Raw genomic sequence first — 18,516 nt, 5'->3', positions numbered from 1 at the left:
ATCAATAAGTTCCATCCCACCATCAAACTCACCATGGACTATTCTCCAAATTCAGTTCCATTCTTGGACACACTCGTCTCCATCAAGGACGGTCACCTCAGCACCTCGCTTTACCGCAAGCCCACAGATAATCTCACGATGCTCCACTTCTCCAGCTTTCACCCGAAACACATTAAAGAAGCCATCCCCTATGGACAAGCCCTCCGTATACACAGGATCTGCTCAGACAAGGAGGAGCGCAACAGACACCTACAGATGCTGAAAGATGCCCTCGTACGAACGGGATATGGTGCTCGACTCATTGATCGACAGTTCCACCGCGCCACAGCAAAAAACCGCACCGACCTCCTCAGAAGACAAACACGGGACACCACTGACAGAGTACCCTTCGTCGTCCAGTACTTTCCTGGGGCGGAGAAACTACGACATCTTCTTCGCAGCCTCCAACACATCATCAGCGAGGATGGACATCTTGCCAAGGTCATCCCCACACCCCCACTACTGGCCTTCAAACAACCGCGCAACCTCAAACAAACCATTGTTTGCAGCAAATTACCCAGCCTTCAGAACAGCAACCACAACACCACAAACCCCTGCCAGGGTAATCTCTGCAAGACATGCCAGATCATCGACATGGACACCACCATTACACGTGGAAACACCACCCACCAGGTACGCGGCGCATACTCGTGCGACTCGACCAATGTAGTCTACCTCATACGCTGCAGGAAAGGATGTCCCGAAGCGTGGTACATTGGCGAGACCATGCAGACACTGCGACAACGAATAAACGGGCATCGTGCGACTATCAACAGGCAGGACTGTTCCCTTCCAGTTGGGGAACACTTCAGCAGTCAAGGACATTCAGCCTCTGATCTCCGGGTCAGCATTCTACAAGGAGGCCTTCAGGAGACGCGACAACGCAAAATTGCTGAGCAAAAACTTATAGCTAAGTTCCGCACGCATGAATGCGGACTCAACCGGGATCTGGGATTCATGTCGCATTACATTCGGCCCCCACCAACAAGCCTGGACTTGCAGAGGCCTACCGACTGAACTGGCTTGGGACAATTCACACCTCTTTAACCTGGAGTTACCTCTCTCTCTGCATCTTTGATGATTTGATTGCCTGCAGGTGCTCGCATTCCGGGGCATCTCTGACTGTGTCTATATAAACATTTCTGGAACAAGCCTTTCCATTCACCTGAAGAAGGAGCCGTGCTCCGAAAGCTCGTGTTTGAAACAAACCTGTTGGACTTTAACCTGGTGTTGTAAGACTTCTTACTGTGCTCACCCCAGTCCAACGCCGGCATCTCCACATCCTAGTTAATTAAAGCCAGACTTTGGTAAATCACTCGCCTCGCGTGCAATCGATGGTACATCAATGGTCGGATAGCTTTTTCTCCATCTCCTTAATTGCTTTCCCTTGTGTCGCCTGAGTTGCGATCATTTGGTCTATTGATGCCTTCATCGGGGCCAGCAAGTCCTTTTTAAGATCAGCAAAGCAGTCCTTAAGGAATTCCTGTTGCTCCTGTGCCCACTGCGCCCATGCACCCTGGTTTGTACCAGCCGCCATGCCGTGCCTCGGCTCCCTCTCCGCACGCTTCTGTCTGCTGGGACTTAAACGCTTCACCCAGCCACTCCTGGTCCAGCTATCCATACAACAGAGAGGGAATCCTTTTGGCCGTGTTCACTTCACCAATCTGTCCCAAAAGGGCCGTGAAAACTCCTGAGAAAGGTCTGAGAGTCGGTTCCAGACGTGAGCTACCGAATGCGTGACCTACTCCTCCATGGCCGCCACCGGAAGTCTCGTCACCGCTTCTTCAATGGTCTTGGCGAGATCGTTTCACACTTGTTCCCTCTGCTGCTAGAATTTAGCTTTAATAAAGGCCCTCAAGTTAGCTTGAAGCCTTTAAGCTCGCCCTTCCCCCGCCTGCATGCTGGAAGAGGCTTTTGTCTTTGCTGAGCTCCAGCCAAATATTTCACTGGTTCTGCCAGGTCTGGTAACCAAGAAACATACCATTCCTGGGGAAAGTACTCCTCCAACATTCACCGACATCTTTTCATCAAAATTCCATGCTGTATTGATTAAAAAAGAGCTCTTTTCTGGAACCTTGGGCAGGAGCTGCCTTGTGTGTGACCACTTACTCCATGGTCCACACCGGAAGTCCCAGTTGAAGAGCCTTCTAAGATGTTGTCCCTCCTTACTGCTGTAATTGATTCCCTGATCAAATTTGAGACACCCCCTGCTCTTTTACCTCCTTGTTTATCTCACCTGAAGATCCTGGATACTGGAATATTGAGCTGCTAATCCTGCTCCTCTCTCACCATGCCTCAGTGACCGCAATTGCATAATATCCCCATGTTTTAATTTGTACCCTCAACTCATCAGCCTTGTTCGTCAGACTCCTTGAAACAAACTAAACCATAAATGTCCTGGAGAAGGGAGGGGAGGCACTGGGTTTGATCATTTGAGCTTTGAGATTTGAGCTTGGACTCAGTCATGGAAAATGCAGCTTGTAGAAGGTGGTGTTATGATATTGCATAATTGATCTTCTCCCAAACAGTCGGGCAGGGTTGGCACATAGATGGCCTCACGGTAGCATGGTGGTTAGCATCAATGCTTCACAGCTCCAGGGTCCCAGGTTCGATTCCCGGCTGGGTCACTGTCTGTGTGGAGTCTGCACGTCCTCCCCGTGTGTGCGTGGGTTTCCTCCGGGTGCTCCGGTTTCCTCCCACAGTCCAAAGTTGTGCGGGTTAGGTGGATTGGCCATGCTAAATTGCCCGTAGTGTAAGGTTAATGGGGGGATTGTTGGGTTACGAGTATGTGGGTTACGTGGGTTTAAGTGGGGTGATCATGGCTCGGCACAACATTGAGGGCCGAAGGGCCTGTTCTGTGCTGTACTGTTCTATGTTCTATGTTCTATAGATCATGAACTCATTTAGTGGATACAAAATCTAACAAGTGTTCAGATTATTGTTTTACAGGTGTCCTCAATAATAAATGAAATGTTACACTTCTAACCTGTGTTGTTCAAGGCTATTTAACAAAGTAAGAGAAATGTTTTTAATTTGCAAACTATTTCTAATTTTTCAGGGGACCTCCATTTGCTGGGCATCGTTATCTGGCTGTGATTCTCATATTTTGTATCCTTTGTTATGGGCCGTGGTTTAGAGAACCCCAAAGTGTATCATGGAGTTCACCTGACCCACAACTTTTAATAGATTGTGGTATGGAGAGCACATGGCCCACTCTACAGGTGTGGTACAGGCAAAATGGAAAAGTATTTTTTAAAGCAAAACAATGTTTATTCTATGAACTCAAGTTAACCTTTTTAAAACATACAGTGAACATCTCAGCAACCATCAATTCAAATACAACCCCCAAAGAATACAACACTAAGTAATCCTTAATAAATTCCCAAACAACATTCAGAAGACAAAAGGCCCTTTTAACACAAAGATCAGGTATAAATTCACTATTGAGAACAGTTACCACGTTGAAATCAGCAAATGGACATTCATAAGCTTGCAGAGATTCACACACATCCTGCTGTGATTGCAGCTTCTCCAAAACTAAAATGAAACCAAACCCAAAAAGCCTAAAGCTAAAGTAAAAAGCTGACAGACAGCCCAGCTCCACCCACTCTCTGACATCACTGCAGTAATAAACACCCATTTCTTAAAGGTACTCTCACTACAGATATTTATGTACACACACATTGATAAACACCCATTTCTTAAAGGTACTCTCACATGACATCTCCCCCCAAGAAAAAAAATAAACCATCAACTTCAAGATGGTTTCATTTTTCACCTTTTCACTATCCTTTAAGAAGTGCATACAGCAAATACACTTTTTCGTTTAAAAAAAACAACACACGCAAACAGGTATAATAATATAGTTCTTTTTTTTTCTTCTTCCTCCAACTGGAATCCTCCTCGATTGACATCTCTGAATACGAAGTTCTTTGCACGATCCATCCATTTCTCTACGCTTCGGCATTTCTTTTTAAAGTCAGATACCTTAGTCCAATCTGATCACAGAGTCCCTTGTAATTTTCCAACATATTGGTTATCACAGCTTTCAGGCAGTCGAAACTCCGCAGTCCACTGAAATCTTTTACGCTTCTTCAGCAAGTCTATCGGTGGAGCAACCACGCGACAAACAATTGGCACAAATGATCGATCAAATCCACTCATGTCAAGAAATCACATTATTTTCCTTCTTCTCGAAGGTATCAGAAGCACCTCAATAACTGTTGGTTTCACATCCTGCGTGACCATTCGACCTTGTCTGATTGTATGGCCAAGAAAAGTGACTTGGGCTTTTCCAAATTCACTTTTGGCTAGGTTTATCACCCACCTTCTGAAGTAAATCAAATAGCTCCATCAGATGTTTTACATGTTCTTTCCATGTCTGGCTGAAAACTACCAGATCGTCGATGTATACCGTATAATTGGGTAATCGTGAAAGGACTATGTTAGTTAACTGTTGAAATGTGGCTGGGGTGTTTTTCATGCAAAATGGCATAACTTTGAATTGGTATATACCATCTGGAGTGAAAAAAGCTGAAATCTCCTTCGCCCTTTCGGATAAAGGTGCCTGCCAGTAACCTTTAAGTAAATCCAGTTTGAAAATAAAAGCTGATTGTCCCACTTTCTCAATGAAATCCTCCAAACGTGGGTTAGGATAAGAGTCCGTTCTTGAAACTGCATTAACCTTTCTATAGTCCACACACAACCGTTGGGTACCGTCTGGTTTTGGTATCATCACTATGGGTGAGTTCCATTGGCTGCAACCCACTTCAATTATGCCATTTTTAAGCATACTCTCAATCTCTTTGTTAACCTGTGCAAATTTTAACGGGTTAAGTCTGTATGGATGTTGTTTGCTTGGAACAGCATTTCCCACATCGACATCATGTATAGCCATTCTAGTACTTCCCAATTTATCTCTACAAACTTGCCTATGTGATATCAATAACTCTTTCAGGTCAGTCCGTTTTTCCTCTGGAAGGTAACTCACCAATTTATTCCAATTTTTAAGAACATCCTCATTTTCCAATTTAATTTGTGGTATGTCACATTCACAGTCATCTGGATTTCATTCATCACTTTGAGTTGGAATCATTAAAACCTCCATTTTTGTTTTCTCGCCTTCCCTTTCAAAGTACCTTTTAAGAATATTCACATGACACAATTGGTGAGTGTTCCTTCTATCTGGTGTTTTTACCACATAATTCACCTCCCTTAATTTCCTTTCAATCGAAGAAGGTCCACAAAACCTTGCTTTTAAAGGTTCACCTACCACTGGTAACAATATGAAAAATTTATCTCCACTGGCAAAACTACGAACTTTGGATTTCTTGTCCGCTACCCGTTTCATCACATTTTGTTCAACTTTTCAGTGTTGTCTAGCCAATTCACCTGCTCTATTTAATAGTTCCCTAAAATTTGACACGTAATCCAATAATGTCCGATTTGTCAACAATTTCCGATTTGTCACTCACCAATTTTTCCTTAAACAATTTACGTGATCCTCTTACCGCATGGCCAAAAATTAGTTCAAAAGGACTGAATTTGGTTGACTCATTAGGTGCATCCCTAATTGCAAACAGTACGAATGGAATTCCTTTATCCCAATCCTCTGGGTAATCATGACAATAAGCCCTCAATATTGTCATTAATGTCTGATGCCACCTTTCTAACGCTCCCTGTGATTCTGGAAGGTACACAGTTGATTTAAATTGTTTTATTCCTAAGCTATCCATAACTTATTTGAATAACCTTGAGGTAAAATTTGATCCTTTATCCGATTGTATTTCTGTGGGTAGTCAATATCAAGTAAAGAATTTAAGTAACTCCTCCACAATCTTTTTAGCTGTAATATTATGTACTGGAATGTCCTCTGGAAATCTAGTAGACACATCCATTATCATCAAAAGATATTGATTCCCACTTTTTGTTTTAGGAAGCGGTCCAACGCAATCAATTAGGACCCTTGTAAAAAGTTCCTCAAATGCTGGAATGGCTATTAAGGGTGCTGGTTTTATCACTGCTTGAGGTTTCCCTATCACTGGACATGTGTGACATGATTGACAACATGTAACTACATCTTTATGTAGTCCAGGCCAATAAAAATGTTTTTGTATTTTAGCTTGAGTTTTCCTTGTTCCCAAATGACCTCCCACTGGTACCTCATGTGCAACTCCCAACACCTCTTTCCTGTACCCTACCGGCAATACTACGTGATGAACTTCTGCCCACTTTTCATCCGCCTGCATATGTAAAAGTCTCCCATTTTCTCATCAAGACATCACTTTTATGGTAATAACACTCTGGTATACACTCTGATTCCTCTTCCGTGTATGCTTTCTGATACATCCGTTTTATTTCTACAGGGGCAGCAGGGTAGCATGGTGGTTAGCATAAATGCTTCACAGCTCCAGGGTCCCAGGTTCGATTCCCGGCTGGGTCACTGTCTGTGTGGAGTCTGCACGTCCTCCCCCTGTGTGCGTGGGTTTCCTCCGGGTGCTCCGGTTTCCTCCCACAGTCCAAAGATGTGCGGGTTAGGTGGATTGGCCATGCTAAATTGCCCGTAGTGTCCTAATAAAAGTAAGGTTAAGGGGGGGGGGTTGTTGGGTTACGGGTATAGGGTGGATATGTGGGTTTGAGTAGGGTGATCATGGCTCGGCACAACATTGAGGGCCGAAGGGCCTGTTCTGTGCTGTACTGTTCTATGTTCTATGTTCTATCTTTCTGTTGTAACTCCGCCAATTTTCCTGAATTAAAAATATCCGCATCATCCTCCACCTGTCCTTGTTCTTTTTCAACCATTTGATCAAAAATTGTTTCTGATAATGACACTTCAACTTCACTCTTTGTTTTCTCCTCTTTTCTTAACCTGTGACTTTGCGACCTTGTCCAGAAAAATCCCAGATTTTCGTCCTTAAACACTTCAGTTGTCTGATTTTCCACTGGCTTATCCACCACAGTGGGCATCACTCCCACCTGCGATCCAGCTATATCATTACCCAAGATAAACTGTATTCCTGGACAAGAACGTTATCTATGATAACGTTTCTCTATTACTCCTACTACCACTTCACCACTCTTCACTGGACTTTCCAACCTTACCTTATATAATGGAACACTACTCCTCTCACCCCGAATTCCACATATTACCACCTTTTCTGTCAATATTCTTCCCAACCTACATTACGCCTTATAGAACGATACAGCGCCGTACAGGCCCTTCGGCCCTCGATGTTGCACCGACATGGAAAAAATCTAAAGGCCATCTAACCTACACTATGCCCTTATCATCCATATGCTTATCCAATAAATTTTTTAATGCCCTCAATGTTGGCGAGTTCACTACTGTTGCAGGTAGGGCATTCCACGGCCTCACCACTCTTTGCATAAAAAACCCACCTCTGACCTCTGTCCTATATCTATTACCCCTCAATTTAAGGCTATGTCCCCTCGTGCTAGCCACCTCCATCCGCGGGAGAAGGCTCTCGCTGTCCACCCTATCTAACCCTCTGATCATTTTGTATGCCTCTATTAAGTCACCTCTTAACCTTCTTCTCTCTAACGAAAACAACCTCAAGTCCATCAGCCTTTCCTCATAAGATTTTCCCTCCATACCAGGCAACATCCTGGTAAATCTCCTCTGCACCCGTTCCAAAGCTTCCACGTCCTTCCTATAATGAGGCGACCAGAACTGTACGCAATACTCCAAATGCGGCCGTACTAGAGTTTTGTACAACTGCAACATGACCTCATGGCTCCGGAACTCAATCCCTCTACCAATAAAGGCCAACACACCATAGGCCTTCTTCACAACCCTATCAACCTGGGTGGCAACTTTCAGGGATCTATGTACATGGACACCGAGATCCCTCTGCTCATCCACACTACCAAGAATCTTACCATTAGCCAAATATTCCGCATTCCTGTTATTCTTTCCAAAGTGAATCAACTCACATTTTTCTACATTAAACTCCATTTGCCACCTCTCAGCCCAGCTCTGCAGCTTATCTATGTCCCTCTGTAACCTGCAACATCCTTCCACACTGTCTACAACTCCACCGACTTTAGTGTCGTCTGCAAATTTACTCACCCATCCTTCTGCGCCCTCCTCTAGGTCATTTATAAAAATGACAAACAGCAACGGCCCCAGAACAGATCCTTGTGGTACGCCACTCGTAACTGAACTCCATTCTGAACATTTCCCATCAACTACCACTCTCTGTCTTCTTTCAACTAGCCAATTTCTGATCCACATCTCTAAATCACCCTCAATCCCCAGCCTCCGTATTTTCTGCAATAGCCGACCGTGGGGAACCTTATCAAACGCTTTACTGAAATCCATATACACCACATCAACTTTATCTCTTACCGTTAAAGATTGACGAGATTCCGTATCTCTTAAAATTATGACTTAATTACCTGCTCCTCCTGATACTCATGAGTAAACTTTACCCGCGCAAGTAAATTCTTTAAAGAGATCTGGCACCTTCACATCAATCACCTCTTGATCAGGCTGTACAATCTTTTGCACCTCCTTCGCTTCACTTGGGCTTTCCTTTCCCACTTTAACAAACCCCACTGTCTTATCCTGTTTTATCACATCAGCCTTCCCAGTGCTTGTCTTCAACCACCAACACGTGACTTTTAATGACCTGGTTTATTACAGTGAAAACATTTGAAACTTTTCATGTCTCTTCCACCCTCCTGGATTCCTTTTTTTAATCTAAGGTACTGTAATAATCCACAGGAGGCAGGAGTCCTGTCACCACACCAATATTTATTGCCAATAACTAGATACAAGAGCAGCTTCCGACAGTGCTGCTAGCATTCCAGTCAACTTAAGACAGCTCACAAAGCCTACACAGGAGCTCATACTCCAATTGGCCAACCATTAATGCTATTTGGAGGTCATTACACCTACACTCTCATTATCTCCCATCAGATCACCTTTACCTTTCCCACTTGAATATTTCTCATGTCGCCAGTTTCTATCTCTCACAGGCTGAAACTGATGTCAGAAACCAAGTTTTGATTATCCCTCTCTCTTTTTCTTTTTTTTCTCTCTCTCTCTCTTTCTTTTTCCTCTCTCTCTCGTTCTTTTTCCTCTCTCTCTCTTTCTTTTTCCTCTCTCTCTCTTTCTTTTCCCTCTCTCTCTCTCTTTCTTTTTCCTCTCTCTCTCGTATTCAAACTGCTTTAAAAGAACAAAGAACAAAGAAAATTACAGCACAGGAACAGGCCCTTCGGCCCTCCCAGCCTGCGCCGATCCAGATCCTTTATCTAAACCTGTCTCCTATTTTCCAAGGTCTACTTCCCTCTGTTCCCGCCCGTTCATATACCCGTCTAGATGCCTCTTAAATGATGCTATCGTGCCCGCCCCTACCACCTCCGCTGGTAGAGCGTTCCAGGCACCCACCACCCTCTGTATAAAAAAACTTTCCACGCACATCTCCCTTAAACTTTCCTCCTCTCACTTTGAAATTGTGACCCCTTGTAGCTGTTGGAAAAAGCTTGTTGCTATCCACCCTGTCCATACCTCTCATAATTTTGTAGACCTCAAACAGGTCCCCCCTCAACCTCTGTCTTTCCAATGAAAACAATCGTAATCTACTTTTTTCATAGATAGCCCCCTCCATACCAGGCAACATCCTGGTGAACCTCCTCTACACCCTCTCCAAAGCATCCACATCCTTCTGGTGATGTGGCGACCAGAACTGCACGCAGTATTCCAAATGTGGCCTAACCAAAGTCCTATACAACTGTAACATGACCTGCCGACTCTTGTACTCAATACCCCGTCCAATGAAGGCAAGCATGCTGTATGCCTTCTTGACCACTCTTATCAACCTGCGTTGCCACCTTCAGGGTACAATGGACCTGAACTCCCAGATCTCTCTGTACATCAATTTTCCCCAGGACCCTTCCATTGACCATATAGTCCGCTCTTGAATTTGATCTTCTAAAATGCATCACCTCGCATTTGCCTGGATTGAACTCCATCTGCCATTTCTCTGCCCAACTCTCCAATCTATCTATATTTTGTTGTATTCTCTGACAGTCCTCCTCGCTATCTGCAACTCCACCAATCTTTGTATCATCTGCAAACTTGCTAATCAGACCACCTATACCTTCCTCCAGGTCATTTATGTAGATCACAAACAACAGTGGTCCGAGCACGGATCCCTGTGGAACACCACTAGTCACCCTTCTCCATTTTGAGACACTCCCTTCCACCACTACTCTCTGTCTCCTGTTACCCAGCAAGCTAGCTAGTCAACCCTGAACCCCATACCCCATACGACTTCAGATTTCCCATCAACCTGCCATGGGAAACGTTATCAAACAGTCCATGTATATGACATCTACAGCCCTTCCCTCATCAAGTAACTTTGCCACTTCCTCATATTCAAGTTGCATGATCTGTAACTGAATTTTTGCCATTTCCAATGAATCAAACTATCTCAGGCAACTTTTAATGCTTAGCCACCGCCATAATTACCTCACCTTTTCACATTTTGTCAGGTAACTCCCAACCCGGAGACCTTGCTTCCATCCTTCCAGGCTCAAACCATTGTTCTATCCACCGGGGCAGCACGGTAGCATGGTGGTTAGCATAAATGCTTCACAGCTCCAGGGTCCCAGGTTCGATTCCCGGCTGGGTCACTGTCTGTGTGGAGTCTGCACGTCCTCCCTGTGTGTGCGTGGGTTTTCTCCGGGTGCTCCGGTTTCCTCACACAGTCCAAAGATGTGCGGGTTAGGTGGATTGGCCATGCTAAATTGCCCGTAGTGTCCTAATAGTAAGGTTAAGGGGGGGAGTTGTTGGGTTACGGGTATAGGGTGGATACGTGGGTTTGAGTAGGGTGATCATTGCTCGGCACAACATCGAGGGCCGAAGGGCCTGTACTGTGCTGTACTGTTCTATGTTCTATCGGATCAGCGTCATCTTCGACCTTGCCCCCAATTTAAAGTGCTGCGGAAACTGCCTCCAAATTTTCAATGTGGCTGCCACCAACTCCCTGGTGTAAACAGGAGCAGTGCCATTTCCAGCGCCTGCAATCCCGACTCCTCACAGAAACTAGCTTCCAACTTCACCAACGACATCTCCGACTCCCTACTCCAACCCTGAACCTTTTCGCCTTTCGCTGCCGAATAATATAGCAAGTTCGGAAGGGCCAAACCTTCTGACTGTTGCCCTCTTTGGAGCGTCGTCTTCATAGAATTTCATAGAATTTACAGTGCAGAAGGAGGCCATTCGGCCCATCGAGTCTGCACTGGCCCTTACAAAGATCACCCTACTGAAGCCCACGTATCTACCCTATCCCGTAGCCCAGCAACCCCCACTTAACCTTTTAGGACACTAAGGGCAATTTAGCATGGCCAATCCACCTAACCCGCACATCTTTGGACTGTGGGAGGAAACCGGAGCACCCGAAGGAAACCCACGCAGACACGCGGAGAATGTGCAAATTCCACACGGACAGTGATCCAGACCATGGAGCTGTGAAGCAATTGTGCTAACCACTATGCTACCGTACTGCCCTTCCTTTTCTTTTATAAATTTTAGAGTACCCTATTCATTTTTTCCAATTAACGGGCAATTTAGTGTGGCCAATCCACCTAGCCTGCACGTCTTTAGGTTGTGGGTGCGAAACCCACACAAACACGGGGAGAATGTGCAAACTCCACACAGACAGTGACCCAGAGCCGGGATCGAACCTGGGACATCTGCGCCGTGACGCAGCAGTGCTAACTATTGCACCACCGTGCTGCCCCACATCGTCTTCCTAATTCTTGCTACTTTACCTGCGCATATTGATAAATCAACCTCTCTTCCCCCATGAAGAATAACTTATGTATAAAGACCAGCAGGCACTGGAACATGAATAAGAATCATGGCAAAATGTTCATCTTGACCGCTTGTTCCCAGCCGAACAAAGATAGGGGAGACTATTCCACCTCAGTTTGCAACTTTTTCTAAAGCCTAGCATACTATATGCCTCAATAACTGGTTATTCATCATGTCCTGCCATCTTGAATGTACGTAAATACCTTTGTTCCTGCACCTCTTTTAGAGATTCTCCCTTTATTTTGTACTGTATCCATATTATTGCTGCCAGACTGAATCGTCTCATACGTCTCTGCATTGGACGTCTGCAACTTGTCGGCAACAACATGGCTATGTCCCTTTGAAGTTCAAGACTATCCTTATTACGGTTGACAATGTTGTTCAGTCTTCGTAACATCTGCAAATTTTGAAATCGTGCCCAGTTTAGGTTGTTCGAGGAGAATAAGTGCTCAGCAAAGGTTTATACCAACAAAAAGGAAGGACGGTAGAAAGAGGGAAAATCGACCGTGGACATCTAAGGAAATAAGGGAGAGTATCAAATTGAAGGAAAAAGCATACAAAGTGGCAAAGATTAGTGGGAGACTAGAGGACTGGGAAATCTTTCGGGGGCAACTGAAAGCTACTAAAAAGCTATAAAGAAGAGTAAGATAGATTATGAGAGTAAACTTGCTCAGAATATAAAAACTGACAGTAAAAGTTTCTACAAATATATCAAACAAAACAGAGTGGCTAAGGTAAATATTGGTCCTTTAGAGGATGAGAAGGGAGGTTTAATAATGGGAGATGAGGAAATGGCTGAGGAACTGAACAGGTTTTTTGGGTCGGTCTTCACAGTGGAAGACACAAATAACATGCCAGTGACTTATGGAAATGAGGCTATGACAGCTGAGGACCTTGAGATGACTGTTATCACTAAGAAAGTAGTGATGGGCAAGCTAATGGAGCTAAAGGTAGACAAGTCTCCTGGCTCTGATGGAATGCATCCTAGAGTGCTATAAGAGATGGCTAGGGAAATTGCAAATGCAGTAGTGATAATTTACCAAAATTCACTAGACTGAAGTGGTCCCGGCGGATTGGAAATTCGCAAACGTGACACCACTGTTTAAAAAAGGAGGTAGGCAGAAAGAGGGTAATTATAGGCCAGTTAGCTTAACTTCGGTAGCAGGGAAGATGCAGGAAAATATCAGCAAGGAAGAAATAGCAAGGCTTCGGGATGGAAATTGTCCCATTGGGCAGAAGCAGCATGGGTTCATAAAGGGCAGGTCGTGCCTAACTAATTTAGAGGCATTTTTTGAGGGCATTACCAGTGCGGTAGATAACGGGGAGCCAATGGATGTGATATATCTGGATTTCCAGAAAGCTTTTAACAAGGTGCCACACGGAAGATTGCTGCATAAGATAAAAATGCATGGCATTTAAGGGTAAAGTAGTAGCATGGAGAGAGGATTGGTTACTTAATAGAACGCAAAGAGTGGGAATTAATGGGTGTTTCTCTGGTTGGCAATCAGTAGCTAGTGGTGTCCCTCAGGGATCAGTGTTGGGCCCACAATTGTTCACCATTTACATAGATGATTTGGCGTTGGGGGACCAAGTGCAATGTGTCCAAGTTTGCAGACGACACTAAAATGAGTGGTAAAGCAAAAAGTGCAGAGGATACCGGAAGTCTGCAGAGGGATTTGGATGGGTTAAGTGAATGGGCTAGGGTCTGGCAGATGGAATACAATGTTGACAAATGTGAGGTTATCCATTTTGGTAGGAATAACAGCAAAAGGGATTATCATTTAAATGGCAAAATATTAAAACATGCTGCTGTGCAGAGAGACCTGGGTGTGCTAGTGCATGACTCGCAAAACGTTGGTTTACAGGTGCAACAGGTGATTAAGAAGGCAAATGGAATTTTGTCCTTCATTGCTAGAGGGATGGAGTTTAAGACTAGGGAGGTTATGCTGCAATTGTATAAGGTGTTAGTGAGGCCACACCCGGAGTATTGTGTTCAGTTTTGGTCTCCTTCCCTGAGAAAGGACGTACTGGTGCTGGAGGGTGTGCAGAGGAGATTCACTAGGTTAATCCCAGAGCTGAAGGGGTTGGATTATGAGGAGAGGTTGAGTAGACTGGGACTGTACCCGTTGTAATTTAGAAAGATGCGGAGGGATATTATAGAAAAGTATAAAATTATGAAGGGAATAGATAGGATAGATGCGGGCAGGTTGTTTCCACTGGCGGGTGAAAGCAGAACTAGGGGGCATAGCCTCAAAATAAGGGGAAAGTAGGAGGAACCTCTTCACCCAAAGAGTTGTGAATCTATGCAATTCCTTGTCCAGTGAAGCAGTTGAGGCTCCTTCATTCAATGTTTTTAAGGTAAAGACAGATAGTTTTTTGAAGAATAAAGGGATTAAGGGTTATGGTGTTCGGGCCGGAAAGTGGAGTTGAGTCCACAAAAGATCAGCCATGATCTCATTAAATGGCGGAGCAGGCTCGAGGGGCCAGATGGCCTACTCCTGCTCCTAGTTCTTATGTTCTTATGTAATAACTTCTAAATAGTTTTGAAATGTGGGTTTGGAGGGGAATGGAAAGGATCAGCTGGATGGAAAAAGTAACAAATGATGAGGTGCTGAGGAGAGTAAATAAACGTGGACATTTATTGAACGTAATTGGTACAAAGCAGGTGGGTCTTAAAGAGGTGACTATACAAAATAAAGAGGAATGTAGAATGAGGGGCAGAATAAAGTGGTGTTGTGGTGACTGACAAATTCAGAATTAATTGCTTATTTTTCAATTGGAAAATTATTTCCAATCGAACCTTTTGCCATAAATTAAATTATTTGCTTGGTAATTTTCCTTAAACTGTGCTATGCCAGGCTTTGCCTTTCGGGTCATGCAGACATCCCAGGATGTATTAGCCTACTTCCAGCTTCAATCTTCAGTAATTCAAACTCTGGTAAGGATTATATCCAGACATTTACCTACTGGAACTTTATAAGTTGTATTTTTTTCAAGATCTATTTTTTCCTTCTTGGATTGTGTGTGCTGTGCACTGTCTGGTGAAGAATTTAGGTGAGAAGCCGCACAGCCGGTGAAATCAGAGCCTCACTTTAATTTGGTATCCTTCCCTGAAGACATGTTTTTTAAAATTATTTCAGTTCACCGTTTTAACAATCTGTAAAATGATTACATGGCATTGGATAAGGCTGCCTCCACAAAATGATGGTTAATGTTTATGATAACTTGACTGGACTCAGCTCTCTGATCAGGGGCAAAATTCTCCGACCCCCCGCAGGGTCGGAGAATCGCCCGGGGCCGCCGAAGATCCCGCCCCCCGCCGTGGCAGAAATTCTCCGCCACCCGGGAATTGGCGGGGGCGGGAAACACCACCCCCCAATCGGCGAGCCCCCTGCGGCGATTCTCCGGCCCGCGATGGGCCGAAGTCCTGCCGCTGGGAGGCCTCTCCCGCCGCCGTGGTTTGAACCACCTCTGGTGGCGGCGGGATTGGCAGCGCAAGCGGTCCCCCTGGGTCCTGGGGGGGCGCGAGGCGATCGGACCCCGGGGGGTGCCCCCACGGTGGCCAAGCCCGCAATCGGGGCCCACCGATCGGCGGGCGGGCCGGTGCTGTGGGGGCACTCTTTTTCTTCTGCCGCCGCCACGGCCACCACGATGACGGAGACGGAAGAGAATCCCCCAGCGCGCATGTGCGTGTGGTGACATCAGCGGCAGCTGACGCACCGGCGCATGCGCGAACCAGCAAAGGCCTTTTGGCCAGCCCCAGGCGTCAAAGGCCGCTGGAGCCGGTTTGGGCGCCAGTCGGTGTGGTGCCAACCGCTCCGGCACGGGCCTAGCCCCTCAATGTGAGGGCTTGCCCCCTAAAGGTGCGGAGAATTTGGCACCACTCCGCTACGCCGGGGCCCCCTTACCCGCCGGGTAGGGGAGAATCCCGCCCCTGATCTCAGCATTTCAGTCAGCTTATAAAGCTCGAATTTGCCATTGATATTTCCAACCTTGCTACCTAATTCTGAATACCAATAAAAATTAGCTGTCAATTGGCATATTTGACTGGAAAGAATGTACAGAGTAAAGCAGCAATTGTCATCACACCTTATTAGTGGGCTGAGTAATTGCTTGTGCAACTTAGTTTATGTAAAATATAATTCCCACAGGAGTAGTGATATCAGTGTGGAGAAATGTGTCAGGCCAGAGAGTCTTAATCCAACCAGATGGTCACTCATGAGATTGAAAAGGCTTGCTTTTGAGGAAACATTCATATGCTGTGGAAGAAAATCAATATCAATGAACAACAGGCAACCTGCACTAACATAATCTCTTGCATGGGTACAACTGGGGGAAAAAACTCAATTTGATGCTGGAATATTGTTAATATGAATAAAATGGTTTGAGTTGTTTTCGAGTGTTCATAAATTCTGACGGTGTTGACAAACCTTGAGAGGAACTTAGAAATTAGTAGACAGTTTCTTGAATTACCCACTTTCTGGCAGGCTCTTTGGTAAAGAACTTGTTTTGCTGGACATTTTCCATGTCGACTGATGCTTGTAGAAACGACTGGTCGGAGGATCATGGACCTGCAGTTTCTGATTTTCCAGCCTTTTAACAATGAATTCAAGAAAGAGCTGAATCATTTTTTAAGAATTTATTGTCATCAAAGAGTATTGGGAGAAAGCAGGAATATGGCATTGAGATCGAGGATCAACCATGATCACATTGAATGGCCGTTCTTGAAGTTGAATGGTTTTGCTTCACTGAGCATTTCCTTTTTTTTGGTCTTTTCCCAATTGTTCCTAGCTGATGGAGTTTTAAATTGTCTTCCAGTCCAGGAGAGTCTGAAAGAACACATGATTTTCTAAAAGTCCTTAATTTTATTGAATTTTTAAAAAGTTATATTTCTACCAAGAGTTTGTAACTTAGGCAGAACAATTAATGGGCAATTGGAACCAGCTCTCCTTGATTTGGGCTCCAAGAAACCCAATTTGGAGAATACAAATATTGATAAAAGATGCATTTAAAAAAATATATTTTTTAAATACTACAATTAAGTGATCAGTTTTATTTATATGTACTATTAGTGGATCTCCAATGGTGATGCTTACAGTAAGTTGCTTAATACCCTGCTTTGTAAGATCCGTAATATACCATGTAATGCAGAATCTGTTATTGCGCTCATAAAGCTGTGTCCCTGTTAAGCCATGTCTTTGACTGCTGTTCTTTCAGTGATGTGGAGATGCCGGCGTTGGACTGGGGTGAGCACAGTAAGAAGTCTTACAACATCAGGTTAAAGTCCAACAGGTTTGTTTCAAACACGAGCTTTGGGAGCATGCTCCTTCTTCTGGTGAATGGAGAGGTATGTTCCAGAAACATTTATACAGACAAAGTCAGAGATGCTGGACAATGCTTGGAATGTGAGTATTTGGAGGTAATCCCAGGATCTTGGATTCATGTCGCATTACATCCACTCCCAACCATCTGGCCTGGACTTGCAAAATCCTACCAACTGTTCTGGTTTGAGACAATACACACCTCTTTAACCTGTGATTATCCCTCTCTCTGGATCTGTAATGATTTGATTACCTGCAAATGCTCGCATTCCAAGCATTGACCAGCCTCTCTGACTTTGTCTATATAAATGTTTCTGGAACATACCTCTCCATTCACCTGAGGAAGGAGCAGTGCTCCGAAAGCTCGTGTTTGAAACAAACCTGTTGGACTTTAACCTGGTGTTGTAAGACTTCTTACTGTTCTTTCAGTGGTACATGCTGTCAATTTAATTGCCTCCAGACTGAAGATCATCTTTTAAAAAAAGAAATCATTGGTAAGATCACTCCAAGAATGGGCCAAAATTCCCTGTGATCTGTGCCGTAATTTTTTCACACCCTCTTCCCCAATTTTCCTGTTGCAAACCTATTCCACAATCTCCTGGAAAAGTAATTGGATTTCACTCCTGTAATGGTGAATTGGGGACTTCAGAAGCATCATGACCAATGAATGACCCCGTTTGGATCAATGAACTAATTAACACTAGAATTGGAAATTACAAATCTTTTCAATATTCTGAACTTCAGTATGTGCAGAAAATTGTTTATAAATTATGGACACACTGCTTTCAGTGGAGTTTTCAGCAACATTGAAAATTAAGATTTTTTTTAAGACAATTTATTGAGAAGATGGAATTCATAATTCAACAAATTCATAATTCAACAAACAAGGGCAATGGGGTAGAGGGAAGGGGAGTGAAATTAGACGTTATTTTCATAGAATCATAAAACCCCTACAGTACAGAAAGAGGCATTCGGCCTATCGGGTCTACACCGACCTTTGGAAGGACCACACTATCTCTGCCCAATCCCTCACCCTGTAATCGCACCCGAAGGATGTCCATTCCACCTAACTTGCACATCTTTGTACTATGGGAGGAAACTAGAGTACCTGAAGAAATCCACGCAGACACGGGGAGAAAGAGTAAACGCCACACCCAGTCACCCAGGAATCAAACCCGGGACCCTGGCGCTGTTTGGCGTTGGTGCTAACCACAGCACTGCCCCCTTTTATGAGTATATTGGGTACAAACTGAGGGTAAAAATATATTTATGAAGATTATGTCCCACCCCCCAAAGTAAGAAGTCTTACGACAC

General features: G+C 44.5%; 1 protein-coding gene across 4 annotated transcripts in view; it reads left to right on the top strand.

Moving 5' to 3' along the window:
• wdr21 (WD repeat domain 21) overlaps nucleotides 1-18,516 on the top strand; it is a 214,230-nt gene that overhangs the window by 108,513 nt on the left and 87,201 nt on the right. For all 4 annotated transcript variants that reach the window (XM_038781673.1, XM_038781667.1, XM_038781684.1 and 1 more), the window contains 2 exons: nucleotides 3,098-3,147; nucleotides 14,740-14,819. In XM_038781673.1, coding sequence (XP_038637601.1) covers nucleotides 3,098-3,147; nucleotides 14,740-14,819 — 130 coding nt within the window. The remainder of the gene's footprint in view (nucleotides 1-3,097; nucleotides 3,148-14,739; nucleotides 14,820-18,516) is intronic.

Source organism: Scyliorhinus canicula, chromosome 2, assembly GCF_902713615.1.
Source record: "Scyliorhinus canicula chromosome 2, sScyCan1.1, whole genome shotgun sequence".
NCBI lineage: Eukaryota > Metazoa > Chordata > Chondrichthyes > Carcharhiniformes > Scyliorhinidae > Scyliorhinus > Scyliorhinus canicula.
This window is presented reverse-complemented; position numbering and strand designations above follow the sequence as displayed.